The following is a 20,477-nucleotide window of genomic DNA, read 5'->3' as shown; positions in this document are numbered from 1 at the left end:
CCCACTTTTCAGCACCAGGCAGTAGCCTTTCAGGATCCAGCACTTCAACTGAGTTCAGAGTTTCTGCCTCCACCAGCAAACTGGGCAGCAAATGCCAGAAATCCACCACCCTCCGAGTGCTCTGGTTCCCTCCCATTTGTGTCCCTCTAATCGTTCCACCATTGCCTTTAGTTCTCTGCCTCCTGCTAATGGACCTTGTTCCCTGGTGAAACGTGTCTTCCCTGTGCACTCTATCCAAGCCCCTTGTAATCTTATACACCTCAATTGAGTCATCCCTCATTCTGCTCTGTTCAAAAGAATAAAACACTAGCTTTTTCGGTTTTTCTTAATAGCTGCAATTTTTCAACCCTGGCAACATTCTTGCAACCAGTGTGATGATTAATTTCCTTAACACTAGACAGCTAATGAAATAGTCAAGACAAGCACTCTTCTCAGTTTACAGCTACTTGAAGCTGATTTGTCGATGTACAAATATTCCTGCTTTTACAAAAGTAAATGGTTGGGAAGAGCTGGATAGAGAGGGTTCTTTGGTTTATCTTCTGTCACGGAAAGTGCCACCTCCTGATCTGCCTCCATCCAAATCCAATCCCATTCTGACTTAGTGTTTCTGCACGTGTTTACATTATACCAAAAGAGGATCTGAACAGCATCTCTGTGCTTGTGTCAATCACCATGCTGAAGGTAGACTCTATCTTTGCATCCAGATGCAGCTTATGTAAGCATGCCACTTTCTCAATCAGAACATTGTAGCTTCAAGCACCGTTCCAGCTCTTGCACAGACTTTACAGCACTGAATTGGACCGTTCGGAATAGCAGACATCTGCAAACCTCTATGCTCTAAGCATATCCTTCTATTCCTTTCTCCCTTCTCTAATAAGAGTTTCTTCCTTTTTTTAATGCAGCTGTGTTATTCATTCTAATGATGGGTTTCACATTCTCATTGCCATTGAACACCTTACTGAGGTTGTGCTGCATTGTCAGAGGGTCAGTACTCACTATCTGCCAAGCTCTCAGACTGGGAACTAAGTGCCGAGACAGAGCTGTGTTCAGGTAGGGTCAGTACTGAAGAAGTGCTGCATTGCTTGAGGCTCACCATTCCCTATTGGATCTGTTGGTTCTATCCACGCACCAGTTCAGGTGGATGTAAAGACCCAACCACATTAGGTGAGATCTCTGGCTCTTATTTCTCCAACAACAACAGTCCAAACAGATTAGTACTTCATTCAAATTTGATTGTGGGATCTTGCTGCACATTTGGCTTTGTCCACATTGGCTACTTAATGGTAACTGCTCTTCTAAAAATAATTGATTAATTGTAAAGCTTTTTGTTGGACCCTTGAGGCTACAATGTGGTCCAAATATTGTTTTATTTTTCCCTTTGCCCCTGCAATCACATCAAGTCCTGTTTTTAATGAGGGCTATTTTAATTACATAGACCAGGTACCCCCATAATGATATAGCAGAGGGACTCATTGTTAGTGCTTTAGACTTCTAGTTTTGGGAGCTGCTCTTTGCTTGTACTTAGATGGGAAAATAATGTGACATCAGATTACGTCAGACTGAAGCACAAGGAAAAACATGACAATGTGACTTGAGGTTATTCGAAATCTTTTAAATATCAATGCTGCATTTTGCTTTGATCTGCAGGAAAATTCTTGACACCAGAAGTTTATGTCCCCAACCCCCAGAGGTGAAAGTCTACGAGCATGATGTCCATGGAGGACCCTGTCTTTATAATAGAGGTTTTCAAGGGCACTGTTATTTTGCTCTACCAGCCTACACTTTCCCCTAAAGTAGGACCTGGCATCTCAACAAGGCTCCTCTGAAACTAACAGGATGTTCACAAGGCTTGGCAAATTGTTTCTGACTCACTTGGCTTTGCCCATTTCACACATTGCGAATCTGAGTGAGGAGTGGGTAGCAAGTGCAGCTCGAGAAGAGGAAGCTGATTATACACTTCATGCTGTGCTTTCGAACCCTTGACACAATCTTCTTATAAAGAGATTTTGTTTCTTTGTTATCTCTTTCCCAACCACCCTATCACCGACTGATTTCCTGCAAACCTCTGATGCAGTGGTCTAAAAATAGCCTGACTGGTTATCTGCTAGCGCAGTGTCCACGTGTCGTGCTGCCAGTTAAGCCACGGTTCCCAGAATATGAAAAGTAGTCTCTTCTTGTGACCAGTGCGGGAACATCTGGTGGTGCAGTTACAAATTCTTTCCTTCCTACTTTGCCTCGATCTATAAACTGTGTGTGGTTGGCAGTGGTCTGTGTTGGGAGCTCCCAGCCAGAAAGCATGGTGAAGGCAAATAGTCTCATTATGTTTACATTATACTCCGATATGCATTTCATTTAGAACCTATAAGGCTTAAAAATATGAGAAGTGGTTTGAAAGGAGACTGTATGGTTTAGCTGTGGTCAGCACAGATATAGCTGGCTGAATCACCTTGACTATATTTTGCTGCAGTTAGACCATAGATGGAAAACTGCATGTTGTTCTCATCCCCATGCTATCAGAAGTGTGTGATGGCACTGGAGAGGATGTTAACTGAAACATTCCATCCTAGGCATGAGAAGAGACTGGATAGGCTGAGTTTGTTTCCATCAGAGCAGAAGAGGCTGAGGGGAGATCTGATTGAGGTACACAAAATTATGAGGGGCACGGACTAGATTGAGATTCCTTTCCTCATGGCTGATGTGTCCAGAACTAGAGGGTATAATTTTTGAGGTGAGGTGCAAATGGTTTACAGAAGATCTGGGGGGAAAATAAATTTTACCAAAATTATGTTAGAAATATGGAATGTATTGCTTAAGAGGACAGTGGAGGTAGGTACTCTTGCAACATTGAAGCAACATCTGGATGTGCACTTAAATTGCCATGGCATGGCAGGCTACAGGCCAAGCACAGGTAAATGGGATTAGTATAGTTTGGTGTTTGTTGGTCAGCATAGACTTGAGCCGAAGGGTCTGTTTCTATGCTGTATGACTCTGACGCTTTGTGTTTAAGAATCATGCAATGCTTAACCAGCCAAATGTTCAACAAATCTTCAGAGAGCACCTCTGGGCCACCCGGACGAACCAACCCAACCAACCTGTAGCACAGCATTTCAACTCCCCCTCCCACTCCACCGAGGATATGCAGGTCATTGGACTCATCCACCGCCAAACCACAACAACCCGACGGTCGGAGGAGGAGCGTCTTATCTTCCGACTGGGAACCCTCCAACCGCAGGGGATGAACTTGGACTTCACCAGTTTCTTCATCCCCCCCTCCCCCCACCTTGTCTCAGCCGGATCCCTCCAGCCCGGCACCGCCTTCCTGACCTGCAGTCTTCTTCTTGACCTCTCCGCCTCCATCCTACTCCGACCTATCACCCTCACCTTGACCTCTTTCCACCTATCACATTTCCAACGCCCCTCCTCCAAGTCCCTCCTCCCTACCTTTTATCTTCTCCTGCTGAACACTCTCTGCTCATTCCTGAAGAAGGGCCTGTGCCCGAAACGTCGAATCTCCTGTTCCCTGGATGCTGCCTGACCTGCTGTGCTGTTCCAGCAATAAAGTTTCAACAAATGTTCAACAGCTATCCACTGGTCAATGAAATATAGCACTCATGAAGCCTTTCATTCCACCACGCCTGCACCTCTTGAAGTGTAGTCATCATTTAATACAGTAAACTCTGTGACCAGTTTTGCACAGCAAACTCCCATGATCATCAATTTGCTCATTACCAAATATAACGAGTTCAAGTTATTTTGATTTGCATGATAAGTATCAGTTAGGACTTGAGAAGTCCCTCTGCTCTTTATCAGAGTGCTGTCATGAGATCTTTTATGTCTATTTTTGAAAAAGTAACTGGGGTCTCAGTTTAACATCTAATTATTAAAAATAACGTTCCTGACCACAGCACTGTCTGTTCGTATTAATGGTGGAAGGTGTGATTTCATTTGAAATGCGATTGTTTCAAAATTGTGCTTTTTTGCCAAATGGTAACTTTGAATTAGTTCCATGAGATATTGCGCCAGAACATAGTCACAAACACAGAGCCCAATGGAAGCAATAAGTGTTAATAGTCAAATTCTCTTTTCCATTCTCTCCTTCCACCCCCACCATTCTCCCTTCTCACTCCTTCCTGTTCCCTCTTCCCCCTTTACTCTGCTATTCCTTCCTACCCACCCAACCTTCTCCCACTTCCCCCTCTCTCTTGTCAACCTGTGATGTAATTTCCTTAACGATATATCTGTTGCCAGGTTTTGAGGATATGGTGATGATAATGACAGATGTTTCCTGTTTATATTGCATTATTGTTTTATACTGCATTATTGTTTTGTTTTTGCACTTTTAAAAAAGAATCTAAAACTAATTCCCCAGTGTAGGCCGATTTCTTTTTCTTAAATACCTGTTGTTATAAAGAAGAGGTGGGAAATGAGCAGAGAGAACTGTTTGGACGTGAAAAAGTGGATTAATTGTCATGACATTTTCACTGGCTCAGTGACAAGTTATTAAGATTTATTTCATAGCATGTCTTTGAGCCCCAGAGACTGCCCAAAGAAGCAATTTAAGTGGACTGCTTTGTCCTGGATGGTATTGAGCTGCTTGTCTTTCTAGGAGAAAGTGAGAACTGCAGATGCTGGAGGTCAGAGTCGAGAGTGTGGTACTGGAAAAGCACAGCAGGTCAGGCAACGTCAGAGGAGCAGGAGAATCAACATTTCGGGCATAAGCCCTTCACCAGGAATGAGGTTTGTGAGCCGGGGGATCTGAGAGATAAATGAGAGGGGGTGGGTTTGGGGGCAGGGTAGCTGGGAATGCAATAGGTCGATGAAGATGAGGGAGAAGGTGATAGGTCAGAAAGGAGGGTGGAGCGGCGAGATGGGAAAGACAATGTGGGAGGGGAAATTGTGGCATTTGAAGGAGGAGGCCATGTGGGATTTACTAAGGTGGAATTAGTCATCCTGGGAACAGATATGGTGAAGGCAGAGGAATTAGGAATAAAGGATGGTGTCTTTACAGGAGGTATAGTGGGAGGAAGTGTAGTCCAGGTAGCTGTGGGAGTCATTGGGCTGGTAGTAGATATCCATGGTTAGTCAGTCACCAGAGGTGGAGATGGAGAGATCCAGGAAGAGGAGGGAGGTGACCGAGATGGTCTAGGTAAAGTTGAGGTTGGGTGAAAGGTATTGGTGAAGTTGATGAACTGTTCAACCTCTTCATGGGGAGCAAGAGGTGGCACCGATACTGTCATCGATTCTCCTGCTCCTTGGCTGCTGCCTGACCTGCTGTGCTTTTCTAGCACCATACTTGACTGCTTGATCTCTAACCTATCTTGGGGTGAGGGCATCTGTTGGCCATCTGTGATTGCCCATTGAGGGAAATTAACAATCGACAAGAAGTGCTGTGGATCATAACGGGTCAGGCAGCATCCTTGGAGAGAAAGCAAGCTCACGTTTCGAGTCTCACCGACTCTGCTTCAGAGCATCATTTGCTCCAGAGAAGTGCTATGGGTCTGGGGTCACATGGATGGCAGGATTGATTCCCTAAAAGGAATTGGTTAACCTGGGTTTTCAAGTTTTGTGGTTGCCATTACTGAAACAAGCTGCATTTGCCAGATGTATTGATGTGTTGGAATTTGAAACCATGCCCTGGGAGCATAGCTTGCCTTTCCAGTCCAGAAGTATTACAACGCTGCCACCATCTCCCCTCGCATTGGCCAGACGACTGATGCAGGTTATGTCCCTAGCCTCTGCTGAATTAGCTCATCAGGTTACCCTGGAAGAGTGAAACGGCTGTCACAATACAGTCACATTCCTGGGTTAATGAGCTGAATGTTCTGGCTGACTTTCACTGGATGGTGATCAGAAGTCAATGTGTGTGAGCATGGGGCTAAAAATAGGATGAGACTCAGCTTTTTTTTTATTAATCTTATCTTTTCAATAACCTAGTTCCAGGAATATGCCTGCTAATCCAACCCGTCTAGACACACACACCACTGTTGTGTAACTGTGAGACAGCTGGTGCCTTGGAAAAGGAGTTAATGGTACAGCTTTTAATCAAAGCCAAATATCTCGCAGTACAGAAAAATCAAGAGCCACTCAGTAGATCAATGCAAAGTCACAAATCCTGCATTTTAGTTCCCTCCAGGTGACTGACTTGACCCCTTTCCCCTCTCTCCTCTTCCCCCACCTTTTTCCCCCCTCCCAGTCCTGCCTCGGTTGACTATGTGCCAATTGGTTGCACGCTGGTACGGTCTCATCTTGGTGCTGAGCCCTGTGAAATTCAGCTGCTCTTGATGAAACTGTAGATGTGGCAACTTGTATGAGCAAACTTGCTGCAACCTGCAGAGAGATGTGGTGTCACACAGGAAGGGCGGTGGGGGAGGAGTGCAGACGATTACTCTTTCCTTTGTTTTGAACCAGCAGCAGGGCTATCTGCTGAAAACAGAGCACAGTAAATAATCATGGCAGAGCTCAGAGGTTATGCCCATCACAAAACCCTGAAAAAGACTGAAGTCCCTTTCTTCAGAAAATAACTTGCTCGAGATTTGGGAGGGTGGAGAGAACACTTTTTTTTATTCCTTTTTTTTTGAGAGACTAAAACTTGGAGAGTTTAGCATATAAAATAGTAATAAATCAGAAGATTAATTCCAGGGATTTCCAAAGAGTTGGTAGGAATTTGCAACTCACTATCAGAGTGGTAAATGTGAATGATGTAGATGAATTTCAGCATAAGCCAATTGAGTGTGTAACAAAGAAAGCAATAAGAAAGGTGCCAAGAAGGCAAGGCAACCGATTTGGAGGAGGTTCATGTGGACCATACTTCTTGTCGTGGGTCATTTGAGTCAAATGGGCTGGACTGCTGTACATTAGTTGCGATATCACGTGAAACCCCTTCCTCCTGTTTGACTTGTTTCTAACAGTGCCCAACTCTTAATGGGTACAAACTTCAGTGGCTGTCACCCAACGCATTTCCTCTGGAACATTCAGTCTTTACGCCTTTAAGCTAATTGCATTAACTGGTACACCAGAGTGGCACCTTTTCACATTTTAACACAAATCATGTTACAATCTCGTTGCATGGATGGTCCTGCAACTTCAACTGGTGGTAGATTGCAGGAACCCAGGAGGAGTTTGTGTATGGGCACTGCAGTGTGATTGTGGTAATGCACTGAACTGGTATTCTGCTGTATGGGGGTCTGATTGGCTGCCTCACTGTGTGCCATCTGCTGAGATGCATGTCTTGGGCAATGCATAATAGAATTATGTTGGCGCTATCCCCTGCTGATTCTAAGCTTTGCATGTGTTGTCCTAGTTTTTCAGGACATATATTTATATTAATGGTCAGAAAAGCTTCCGATTGCCTTTTGCGCTCAACCTGGTTAATACTCGCAGGGTGCTTCAGAGAACATCTCCAGGACACCCTCACCAATCAACTCCGCCACCCCGTGGCTGAACTTGAGCTCCCCCTCCCACACTGCCGAGGACATGCAGGTCCTAGGCCTTCTCCATCGCCACTCACTCACCACCCAACGCCTGGAGGAAGAATGCCTTGACTTCCGCCCTAGTACCCTCCAACCCCAGGGCATCAATGTGGATTTCACCAGTTTCCTCATTTCCCCATCCCCCACCTTACCCCAGTTCTAACCATCCAGCTCAGCACCGTCCTCATAACCCATCCCATCTGTCCATCTTCCTTCTCACCTATCTGCTCCATCCTCCTTTCTGATCTATATCCTTTAGCCTCCATTCACCTATTGCACTCTCAGCTACCTTCTCTTCTCTTTTCCTCCCCCTCCCATTTATCTCTGCACCCCCGAGGCTCCCAGCCTCACTTCTGATGAAGGGCTTTTGCCCAAAATGTCGATTTTCCTGCTCCTTGGATGCTGCCCGACCTGCAATGCACTCTCAACTAATAATATGGAAAGTTCAGTCATCTTCTGAAGTTTTGCCTCTTACTTCATTGGGTTCATCTTTGTACGCATCAACTTGCTGCCGGTGTGGTGCTGCATTGTTGGTCACCTGTTTTCTCTTGGGTCTGGCGTGACCTTTGGGAGCAGATGTCTTGCGTGTTTCTGACCAAACTCTGTGCTCTACAGTTACCAAGGAAAGCTGAACAGCTTTGGGTAGAGAGGACAACTGGCTCCCACCCCTCTTCCTCAGCTCCCTGTCTCTCACCTTTCTCCTCTATCCTGCTCCTCCCCGCCTTTCTGTCCTAGCCTTCCTCTCCTGTCACTATCATTCCTCATCCTTCCGTCCTGTCATCCTGCTGTCTGGATCAGCAGTAGCTCTTCAACTGCCTCTGGTCTAAGCAACGAAACCTCTTTCTGAAATCCCTCTTCCTGGTTAAAACTGACCTCCTTCATCAAATTTGTTGGTCACTTGTCATAATATTTCTGTCGTGAACATGACCAAAATCACACATGTAAGAAACCTAAATTCTGTTCTTGAAAGCACTCCTAAATCAAAGGATCCCTACCATGTGCAAGCAGGCATTTTGCCTGTCACGTCCACACTGACCCTCTGAAGAGCATCCCATCCAGACCCACCCCCTTACCTTATCCCTGTAACCTCACATTTCCCATTGCTAATCCACCTAACCTGCACATCTTTGGTTTCCTGCCAATGTCCAGAGTACTCGGAGGAAACCCACGCAGACAGCGAACATGTGCAAACTCCACGCAGAGTTACCAGAGGGTGAAATTTAACCCAGATCCCTGTCACCGTAAGGCAGCAGCACTAACCACTGAGCCACAGCGATTGTTCAAAACACCGTATGAATTGAGATTATTGCTGCCATCTTAGAGCTGGGAGTGTGACTGATAACTGACTCCGTAGCCAAGTGAATACTGATTGGAGGACTGTTGCAAATGTGTTGTTTTTGTTTTTGGTCCTTTTGTCTTTCAGGGGTGGCCAGGGAGAATCTCCTCCACACTGAATCAGTGCGTGGTCACAGAGAGTGCTTCGAGAAGTATCACCTAATCGCCAACCAGGACCTCCCACAGCCGAGAGTTTTGAAGAGCACCTACAAGGATGTGAAGGAGATCCTGAGCAGGAAGATAAACCGCATTATTCAGTACGCACAAAACCAGCACTCGCACTCTGACCTGCGGGAGTGCGGGCAGGGCCAGGTCAAGGGTCATGACCCCCAGCCGAGCGCACTCAGGACACACTTCCCCCAGGTGAACGGCCTGCAGTTACCCCGGTACTCCCCACGCTGGCTGGACGGGAGCTCGCCGGGATATTCCAAGTGCAGGCAGGGGATTCTGGAGCAGGATGGGCCGGCAGACTTCCGGCTGGGGATGCTGGGGGTGGCTGTTGACAGGTTTCCAGGTGTGGACGTTGGCTGGTCGCCTGAGGAGCGGGGGCGAGGGGCAGAATCTCAGCTCTCAATGGGAAGCTGTGGCAGAGTGGAGTCCAGATGTCATCGCTACTACACCCAAGAGGAGTGTAAGTATCAGGGTTGGGCGGGAGGAGGAAGGTTCACTGATTACAGACCCATCGACACACTTCTTAAAACAATCTCATTTATAACCATTGAAATATCTGGGTATGGCACTCTGTCCCTGAATGAACCTGAACCAAAGGTAAACTATAAATGTCAGGAGAAACATTCTGGTGCCTGCCATTAATGACAAACTGAGCTGGACTCGCCATATCAACACATTAGCCTCTGACGTGCTCTTGTAGCCACAATGACTGCAGCTATTAACTCACCTCCTGGTTCCCTAAAGCCTGTTCACCATCTACAAGGCACGATGGAATACTCCCCCCAATGAGTGTAGCTCCAGCAACACTCAAGAAGTGTGACACCATCCAAGACAAAGATTGGCACCACATCCACTCCCTCCATCGATGCTCAATAGCACTAGTGTGTACAGTGCAGGAGTTCACCAAATATCCTCAGACAGCACCTTCTAAACCTGCAACCACTGCCATCGGAAAGGACAAGCACAGCAGATACATGGAAGCACCAGCAGTTACAAATTCCCACCAACCCATTTCTTATCCTGACTTGGAAGTCTAGCATCTTTCTCACTACTGACGTCAGACTCACTGGTCCATAATTCATAGTTTTCTCTCTACTTCCCTTAAATTGTGGGGTTACATTAGCTACCCTCCAACCTGTAGAAATTATTCCAAAGTCTAAAGAATGTTAGAAGTTAATCACCAATGCTTCCACTATTTCTAGGGCTACTTCTTTAAGGGTGTTCTGTCCATAAAAAGCAAGAGAAATCCAACACAGCCAATTACCACCCCATCAGTCTACTCTAGATCATCAGTAAGTGATGGAAGACATCATCAACAATGCTATCACGCAGCACCTGCTCAGCAATAACCGGCTCCGTGACACCCAGTTTGAGTTCTACCAGGGCCAGTCGGCTCCTGAACTCATTACAGCCTGGTTCAATAGAGATAAATTCCAGAGGTGAGGTAAGAGTGACAGCCCTTTATATCAAGGCTGCATTTAACTGAGTGGCATCAAAAAGCCCTAGCAAAACTGGAATCAGTTTTGAGGGAAAACTCTCCAATGATTGAAGTTATACCTGACACATGAGCTGATGGTCGTGGTTGTTGGAGGTCAGTCATCTCAGCTCCAGACCATTTCTGCAGGATTTCCTCAGGGTAGTGTCCTCTGTCCAACCATCTTCAGCTGCTTCATTAATGACCTTCCCTCCATCATAGGGTCAGAAATGGAGATGTTCTCTGTGTAATGTTCAACACAATTCGCGACACTTCAGACACTGAAGCAGTCCGTGTCCAAATGCAACAAGATCTGGATAATATCCAGGCTTGGGCTGACAAGTGGCATATAACATTCACACCACACAAATGCCAGGCTATGACCATCACCAATAAGAGACAATCTAACCACCATCCCATGACATTCAATGGTGTGACCATTACTAAATCCCCCACTATCAGCATCCTGGGAGTTACCATTGATCAGAAACTCAACTGGACTCTCCACATAAACGCAGTGATGATAAGAGCAAGTCCGAGGCTAGGAATATTGCAGCAAGTAACTCACCTGACTCCCAGAAGCCTGTCCACCATATGCAAGGCACAAGTCAGGAGTGTGATGGAATGGTCCTCAATTGCCTGGATGAGTGCAGCTCCAACAATGCTTAAGAAGTTTGACACCGTCCAGGACAAAGCAGCCTGTTTGTTTGGCACCACATCCATTGACACTCAACAGCAGTAGTGTGTACCATCTAGACGATGCACTACAGAAATTCACCAAAGATCCTAAGACAGCACCTTCCAAACCCATGACCACTTCTATCTAGAAAGACGAGGACAACAGATCTGTGGAAACACCACCACCTGCAAGTTCCCCTCCAAGCCATTCACAATCCTGACTTAGAAATATACTGGCGTTCATTCACTGTTGCTGGGTCAAAATCCTAGAATTCCCTTCCTAAGGCATTGTGTATCAACCCACAGCAGTTGGACTGCAGCAGTTCAAGAAGGCACCTCCCCACCACCTTCTCAAGGGCAACTAGGGACTGGCAATAAATGCTGGCCCAGCCAGCAATGCCCATATCCCACAAAATGAGTCAATTTTAAGATTATCAGGTCCTGGGGATTTATCAGCCTTCAATTTGTCCAACACCATTTGCCTACTAATGCAGATTTGCCTCAGTTCTTCCCTCTCAGTAAACCCCGTGTTCTCCATCATTTCTGGTACATTGCCTCTGTCCTCACAAGTGAGAACATGAATAAAGTATTAAATTGGTTTGTTAGCCATTTCTTTGTTCCCCATTGTAATTTGTCACATTTCTGCCTATGTTAGTTTTCACCCATCTTTACCAATAGAAACTTTTACACTCAGTTCTTAAGTTTACTGCAAGCTTACTCTCTCATTCTATCTTCCCCTTCTTAATCAACCCCTTGGTTCTCCTTTGGTGACTTTCAAACTGTTCCCTATCCTCAGGTCTATTGTTTTTTCTTGTCCATTTGGTATACCTGCTTTTTTATTTTTGCGCATCTAATGCTATCTCTAACTTCCTGCATAAGCCAGGATTTGGCCACTGTTCTCTCTCGCGCCAGAAGTCATTTTTGTAATTCACCCATTCACTCAATGGACAGGCACTGGCAAGCATTCACTGTCATTCATTCTAGTAACATTTCCCAATCCACACAGCCAATTCATACCTTTGCAGCTTCCCTCATTAAGATTCAGGACCCTAGATTCAGAGTCATCTACCTCACATTCTATCTTGTTGAAGAATTCTAAACCATTATTGTCACTCATCCCCCAGGAGTTTCTCATGAATACATTTACCAATGTTCCTTTCTCATTGCATAGTACCCATGCCTGTCTTGTTTACTGTACAGACTACAGGGAATTACAAACAGAGAAGACTCTCTGTGTTGCGTTTGCTTACACCAATGCCCAAAATAGCTCGAACGCTGTTTGATATTTCTTTCAGTGAGTGCTATGTCGGTGGATGATCTGGTGCCATTGAACGAACAACTCCTCAAACAAATCAAAGGTACGCAATCACATCTGTATGGGGTGGGAAGCATTCAAAAATTTAAATTAACATGTCGCGATTCTTTACAGAAAACACTCCTAAAACTTTGGATTTTTTTTTGTTTCGTATAAGTTCTTTTTCCGTCCCAGTTTAGCCAATCCTGTAAATATGGGAGATGCTGCAACCAGTCCATGCACAACAGGCTCCCGGGAACATCAAACTGATAATTGACAGATAATGTGTTTGATTGCGGGATTGATAGTGGTCAGGAATCTCTCTCCTCTTTGTTCAGTATAGTGCCACAACATTCTTTTTATATCCATCTGTGACTGCAGATGTAGCCTCAGTTTAACATCAGTTAATTAAAACCAGTGTTGCGTATGATTCAAATGGATAATTTGAAGAGATTCTGACTCATTTATGCTTTTTCTTAATTTACCTGTTGGAGCCCATACTTCTGAGTAAATGTTGTGGTATAACTGCCCAAGTACATAGTTGCAGAGTCAATTTAAAACTTAATATCGAAAGATATTAATTAAGGGACACTTTAGGGGATTTCTCCTCCCGTTCCTCCTGTTTCACTTTCTCCTGTCTGCATCTTCACCCTGCTCTCTCAAGGGGGGAAAGCAGGTGACTTACCCAAGGTGTCCTGATGGATATTTTATCTCTGACAGCGTAAGGACCATCTCTGATACAATGAGTCAATGCCTTGCAAGGAATCCTGGACAGCATAGAATGATGCCAGTCTTTCCACCGTACCTATGCTCGCTCCTAAAAAGAGCTTCCTAATTAGTCCTCTTGCCCAATATTCCTCTCAACCCTGTAAATTTTCTATATTGAAGCATTTTTTCCAATTTTTAAAAAATTATATTTGAAATTGCCCCTGCCACCTTTTAAGAGGCTGTTCCAGATTATGGTAAAGAAGAAAAGGAATTGCTCTCTCCCACTTTTTTTTAAACCAACTGCCTTGATTATCTTCAATCCTTACCTTGATCCTACTGCCATCCTGTGGTTAAAATATCTCCATTTCGAACATCTCCGATAAACTGCCCCATAATCTACTCTGCTCCATGGAGGAGAATCCCAATGTCTCCAATCTCTCCCCCTTTAACTTTTATTTAATCCCTTCACGGGGAATGGGAATTGCTGGCGAGGTTACCATTTATTGGCAGTTAAGAGTCAAGCATATTGCTGAGAGTCTGGAGTCACATGGTCAGACTGGGTGAGGATGGCAGATTTCCTTTCCTAAAGGATATTAGTGAACCAAATGAGTGTTTCCCAACAATGGATAATGGTCTTCAGGGTCATCATTAGAGTCCTAACTCCAGATTTTTATCAAACTCAAATTCACAATCTGCTATGGCAGCATTTGAATCCGGGTCCCCTGAACTGTACCTGGGTCTCTGGAATAATAGGCGAGTGGTATTGTCACCAGGCTATTGCCTCCCCTTAGCTGATGTCCCTCGTACCCAGAACCCCTCTTTGCAATCACTTCTGCAGCCTCTGCACGGCATTGACACCCCTTCCTGAAGTGTGGTGTAATAACACAGTGGTAACAACACTGGATGAGTAATCCAGAGCTACAGGGATATGGGTTCAAATCTGAGAACAAGGGTTCAAATCCCACTGTGGCAGACTGTGAAGAAGATATGAAATTTAAAAACTAACCCAAAGCCAGTCAGTTGACATAAGAATGTATCTGGTTCACCAATGTCCTTTAGATCTGGCCTGAATGTGACTGCAGGTACTACAGCAATGTGGATGACATTTAAATAAGCGCATTAGTAAAAATATAAAGTAAACGTATAGAAAGAGGCCATTTGGCCTATTGTGTCTGCACCGATCCTATGAAGAGCATCCCACCCAGATCCCACCCCCCTCCCACCACATCCCTACAATCCTGCATTTACAAGGGCCAACCCATCTAGCCTGCACATCACTGGACACTGCGATAATTTAGCATGGCCAATTCACCTGACCTGCACATTTTTGGACTGTGGGAGGAAACCGGAGCACCCGGAGGAAACCCACGCAGACATGGGGAGAATGTACAAACTCCACGCACAGGATGGAATCAAACCCAGGTCCTTGGCGCTGTGAGGCAGCAATGCTAACCACTGAGTCACCCCAAAAACTAACACACAATATCACACCCAGAATTGGAGGCAGTATTCCAGCTGAAACTGATTCAAGCATTTTAGTTGTCTTTTTAGGAGAAGATAGAACATTCCCTTCTCTTGTACTTGAAACCAACTTGATTTTTTTTTGTCGTCTTCAAGTGGTCTTTGAGGATCTTGCACAGGAATTAGAGAAGAAGGACTCTCTCTCCTCCGAGCTCCATGTACGCTACATCGCCATTGAGCAGCTGTTCAAGAACAGGGAGAAGCTGCCCTGGCTGCGAGTGGGACAAGGAGGAATCAAGCCCAATGTTCCCCTTGATCATTGACTCACAGCTAACAGATCAGAAATCAGCTTTACATGAAATGGGGCTCCCAGCAGTGTCAAGTTGGACTCTACCGTGGGGAGGTGTTTTGTATGTTTTACATTTATATTTGCAAAAGGTGAAAAAAAAATAATTTATTTTACGTACTGGTTTCTAAGCGACTTATTTTTTTTTTCAAAAATACTTTTCTTTTTCTTACCCCTGTGTGTCTGACCAAACCTTTTGTTATGGAATCTCCAACTGAGTTTGTTAGTTGCTACCAAGTGTAATTTGGGGAATTGTGCATTGAAGATGACTGGGAGTTTTACTGGGCTGTAAGGACAAGCTGAATGTAGGCGACTTAGCTCTGAAGTTTACTCTCTGGTCACAGATGGACTGGAGAGTTTTCCAAGGTTCCACAGCTCAGTACCAACACTGTTTGCGAGTTCACATTTGGTCATTACACACTCTTCTCCCCACTCTCCTCCCCCCCCCCCCCCCCCCCCCCTGCTGCTACTTGTTTGCCGGAAGACCTAGCAGCAACAAGTTTGCACAGGGCTGTGACACCCTAAGTATGTCGTTGTTTCAGCCTGAAATTCCCTGGAGGCCATGGCAATTGAGACATTTATCCTGATTAGGCATTTAACTTTGGTTTGTGGCATCCTACCTTAGTGTGTGAAAGCAATGCTGGAATCCATTATTTCAGCCTCACTGACACTCCACTTTGTGTTGGTCTTTGTGTGATCTATTATTCTAATCATTCATAAAATCGGCAAGTTACATTTTCTGGTGCATTCAACTGTATGCCCATACCCCACATATTTGGTGTAAAGCTGAGGTTACAATGAAGGATTCTCCTTTTCAGTTTCTCCCTAAATTGGCGACGTAAAAACTTTTCGCTTTACTCGTTGAGTACATGAGACAATAAAGCCTATTCTATTCTATTCTATGTCGTGACCCACAGGTTAAGCCACTACCAGTTGTGTGTGTCTCATTCTCTGAGACAGCAACACAATGGCCAGGTAAGACTATGGCAATTTTACCTTAACTTACTCACAGTCTGGAGACCAAGGTTCAGAGCTAAGCTGCCTGTACACAGCGAGATCTAACTAATGTATGCAAAATGATTGGAACAATATGTGAAATTGTGGTTGAGTCCTATGGAGGGCACCAGACTCCGCGCTCTCAGCAGGTTCTGGAGCCACACAGGGAAATTCTCTCCAGTTCCCTCTGTTACCAGGTCTGGCTCAGGCACCCTGACTTTGAGTTATGTTATCATTTCTGGCAGTGCTTCGAGCCTATCAGCTTGGCTCTTTCTTTGATAAAGCCATATACCAAAAGCCATTCCTGGCATTTTGAACCCACAGCGTGGGGAACCAGAACGTTCAGGGGTTAGTTCAGATCTGAAGATTTGGATTTTTTTTTATAAGAAAAGGAAAGCCCTCCCATCATCCTTCAAATTCTTCACAGCTAACGGTGTGTCTTTTTGATGTCAGAAATTCTCGGGACAAGCAGTGTAGTGAGTCTCCTCCTTGGATGCCCGGACAGTTTCTAAGTATAGCTCCGTTATTTTTTTATTTTTGGAGGTTGTTTTTTTTAATCGCGTCAAAGTAGGGTTAGTGAGTGACTCTGACAGAAGGTGATGTGTTACCGAGGGATGCATGAGTGTGCACTCCCTGTCTGCTGTGACGTGGAAGGGAGAATTTCACTGATCTTTAACTTTTTTGTTTATATGGTGCTCTCGGGGTTTTACGCCAGAGTTACTGTAGTTGCAGTGAAATGTTTAAGCCCTTCTGTCCTCTTCAAGCAGTGACAACAAAAAGAGCTACTGATTAGTAGAGTGATCCTGTTCCTACAGCCATACATGTGTGATATCAATCACCTATTGCCCAACAACACAAGAATAAGATGCACTGATCAAATAGTTACAGCATGGAAGAGGGCTATTTGGCCCATCATATCAGTGCTGGTTCTTCTAGAGAAATTCTTTCAAGGTAATGACAATGCCAATATTTGTCGTCTAGCCCCACTTGCTCTTGAAGGGAATTTTAAGATCTGGAGTTGCAAGTAGGCCAGACTGGATAAGGATGACAGATTTCCTTCTCTGCAGGCTGTTAGTGAACAAGAGGGTTTTTACAGCAATAAATGGGATTACAATAAATGCTTGATGATTAATGTGGATATGATGGGCTGAAGGACCTCCTTCCATGCTGCTAATCTCTGACTCTGATCGTTTAATGGTCATTGTTACTGAGACTAGTTTCCAATTCTGGATTTCCTTCTCTCTCCCCTCTCCTCACCCCCCCCCCCCCCCCCCCCCCTACCACCAATGCCCCAAAGAAAGTCACCATTCTCCGCCTGCTCCCTGTATCATTGCACAGTTTTCCTTTTCAGATAATGGTGTTATTAAAATCCTCCAATTGAATCTGCTCCCCCACCCACCCTATGGTCTGGTAGTGCATACTCAGTTGTGATCATTTAATAATTTTCCTCATGTCACCTTTGACCTGTGCCCTCAGGCCATTGAATGCGAGTGTTTTCCCCATGTCTGCTTCATCCAAGCTCCTCCATGTTCTGACCATCTCCATGAGACCTCCCTCAAACTTCCCTAAGTTTTCCAGCCTGTCCGCATAACTGAAACAACAATAAGTCAAGCTGCCATAGCCCCTGTGAATCATAGGATTTGTGTGTGTGTGTGTGATAAAAATGATTGGGGGCGTTTTATCCTGAGGGTCACCTCAGGCTAGGGGAGAGATTGAGCATGAGGGTCCTCCTGGTAACCTCAGCAGGTCTGGCAAATTGAACCTGCACTGTTAGAGTCACTCTGCATTGCAAGGCAGCCTTCCAGCCAACTGAGCCCACCTGCAGTAAGTGACGGATTGGCCAAGTTCTAATTGACTTGAGGCTGAATGGCCTCCTGCTGTGGTGGTGAGTAGGTGATGTCAATTTTTTTGCGGTTGAAAGCCTGAACATGTGGAAGAGGGAGGGAGGATTCAACAAAATACAGAGTTGGTGCCACCTACTCCGAAGTCAGACCAGCGAGTTGCTCGTTGTTGCCGCCTGATGAGGTTCAGCCCTCTCAGCAATTTCTTGCAGTGTACCTCCGACTAGAGTTTCTAGAATCACTGCCTGTTTCACATTTCAATGTATATTTTATTTGTGACGTTAGGTAAAGTGCTTGAGTAGTAACCCTGCCCAGTGTTTGAGTGGGTGGAAAGGAGGATGACGTAAATACTGTTTGTAAGGGTGTACTGCAGAGAAGCTCCACAATCCGAAGATGAGTGAAATACTGCGGATTCTGGGAATCTGAAATTAAGCCTGGAAAGTTGTCGAAATTCGAGCAAGTCTGGTAGCACCTGTGGAAGAGGGAAGTGGAGTGTTAATGACACGTTAATTGCTCTTTTTTGGAAACATTAACTGTGTGCGTGTGTGTGTGTGAAAGCAGCCTGCTGTGCTCAGCATTTTCCAATTTCAGTCCGTATTTTGTAAAGTGATTTTGGTCTGAATCTGTAGCATTGATGTATTTTTTTTATTGTCTTTGGAGGTAGAGGTTTTGTATTTTTGTATTGTACGCAGGTCAGGTGTGTTCAGAGGTTTGAAAATACAACATTTTTTTTTGTATACTGCAGCACTGGAGTGTGTCTGGAACACATTGGTAAATTCAGTGACTGTAGTGTGTGAGCTGCCATTTTGGATTGGGGTAGTTGTGCCTTCATCAGCTCACACTGTGCAAGAACACAAGGCTGTTTCAGGGAGCATCCAAACCCAGCAGTCTGTACACTTCTAGTGTCTTTATTCAGTGTTCACCCAGATCCCACATTTACGTGGGTTTCCTCAGGATTTTCATTCCCTCTGACTTTTCATTGGTCTGAATATTCACTCCTGTTTTGTTTTGAAGCATTCTGTGTTGACTTGTCATGTTGACTCCTTTTTTCTTTTGGTTTTTTTGATTTTGGATAATTCCCCGGGTTGGTACTGAACCTTCCAAGTGGCAATATCCCAGCTTCAGTCCCACGTTCTCAGCCACAGATGGGTTGGTCACTTGGGTTCAATTAAACAAAAACGTGTACTCAGCTCTTTTTGACACATTTGTGCTGTCTGGAATACAGAGCAGCCTTATGAATGTGTGAAGTGTGGGTATTTTTGTGTCCATCCCATTATCCTGACCTGTCTCCTCCTTTTTGAGAATGTTCCACCTTCAAAGTCTTCAGGAAAAATAGAGAGGTTTTCCCAGAAGCCCCGCAGGAATTCATAATAGGGTGTGCTGCACACATATGTGAACCACTGCTATTTTCTCCAGTTTTAGGTCAGGATATCACTGGGGGAGGGGGGGGGGGGGATTGCTGACATGTGTTGAGTAGATTCTGCTTTAGTTTGATACTTGTGTTGTCTGTACTGCAGACTTCCTGTGGTTGCTCCCCTGCTGTTGGGGAGGACGTAGCAAATACATTTCCTCAGTCTTGCAACTCTTTTTACACACGTGCTGTATAAATTAAAACTCTACTGGAAAATAGATTTTAAATAAATAATATTTTCTTATTCTGCCTCTTTGTTGTTTCTTTTTAAATATGGGAAGAATCTTCCATATTTAATGGAGATTTCTTTTCCCTCAACAGACAGTTCTGAGTGTGTGACTCTCCCACCATTTCTGTCAACCACATATGGTGGGATTTGGTGGATGCATGGTGATGTTTGGTCAATGAGATGTATGTTATAGTGGAGAGGTTTTTAAAAACTTGTAGCTTACAGTCAGTTGCCACACTGGAAACATAAGCTGTGCAAGAGGCCAGATGTGGACAAATGGCAGTGATCATAGAATCCCTGCAGTGTGGAAACAGGCCATTTGGCCCAACAAGTTCACACTGACTCTCCAGAGACTAACCCACCCAGACCCAAGGCTGGAGTTGGATTCATGTCCCTGACGCTGTGAGGCAACAGTGCTAACCACTGAGCCACCTTGGTGCCTTAAAGATCTTTGAGGTTTGAAGTTAGAGATGGGGGGGTGGGAGGTGTGTGTATGGGGATGTTGTGGTTCTGTTCACCAAGCTGAGAATTTGTGTTGCAGGCGTTTCGTCCCCTGTCTAGGTGACATCTTCAGTGCTTGGGAGCCTCCTGTGAAGCGCTTCTGTGATGTTTCCTCCGGCATTTGTAGTGGTTTGAATCTGCAGCTTCCAGTTGTCAGTTCCAGCTATTCGCTGTAGTGGTCGGTATATTGGGTCCAGGTAGATGTGCTTATTGATTGAATCTGTGGATGAAGCGGCAGGTACAAATCACTATAAATGCCGGAGGAAAGATCACAGAAGCGCTTCAGAGGAGGCTCCCAAGTACTGAGGATGTCACCTAGACAGGGGACGAAACGTCTGCAACACAAATTCCCAGCTCGGCGAACAGAACCACAATGACGAGCACCCGAGCTACAAATCTTTTCACGAATTGTGTATGGCGATGACAGAAGGAGTTGAAAACATGGCTGAGAATTTTACAGCAATTGGATGAAGTTAGCCAGGCTTCCTAATCCTGAGAGCTCTCCAGTGTTTCCCAGTGAACAGGCACTGAGTTGGATTCTATTGTACAACTTCTTATACTTG

At 45.0% G+C, this 20,477-nt stretch overlaps 1 protein-coding gene across 3 annotated transcripts in view; it reads left to right on the top strand.

Annotated features, from left to right (window-relative positions):
• cunh21orf91 (chromosome unknown C21orf91 homolog) overlaps window positions 1-19,428 on the top strand; it is a 47,797-nt gene extending 28,369 nt beyond the window's left edge. For 2 of the 3 annotated variants that reach the window (XM_043701412.2, XM_043701411.2), the window contains 3 exons: window positions 8,893-9,435; window positions 12,423-12,485; window positions 14,747-19,428. In XM_043701412.2, coding sequence (XP_043557347.2) covers window positions 8,893-9,435; window positions 12,423-12,485; window positions 14,747-14,913 — 773 coding nt within the window. In that variant the 3' untranslated portion in view covers window positions 14,914-19,428. Of the gene's footprint in view, window positions 1-8,892; window positions 9,436-12,327; window positions 12,486-14,746 lie in introns of those variants that run through there. The other variant, XM_087992465.1, reaches the window with a different exon arrangement.
• The last annotated feature ends 1,049 nt before the right edge of the window (window positions 19,429-20,477 follow it).

This window comes from Chiloscyllium plagiosum, unplaced genomic scaffold, assembly GCF_037043375.1.
Source record: "Chiloscyllium plagiosum isolate Xiang-an unplaced genomic scaffold, Cpla_swu_hap1 HiC_scaffold_12, whole genome shotgun sequence".
NCBI lineage: Eukaryota > Metazoa > Chordata > Chondrichthyes > Orectolobiformes > Hemiscylliidae > Chiloscyllium > Chiloscyllium plagiosum.
The sequence above is the reverse complement of the archived record's forward strand: the minus strand, read 5'-3'. Positions and strand labels throughout refer to the sequence as shown.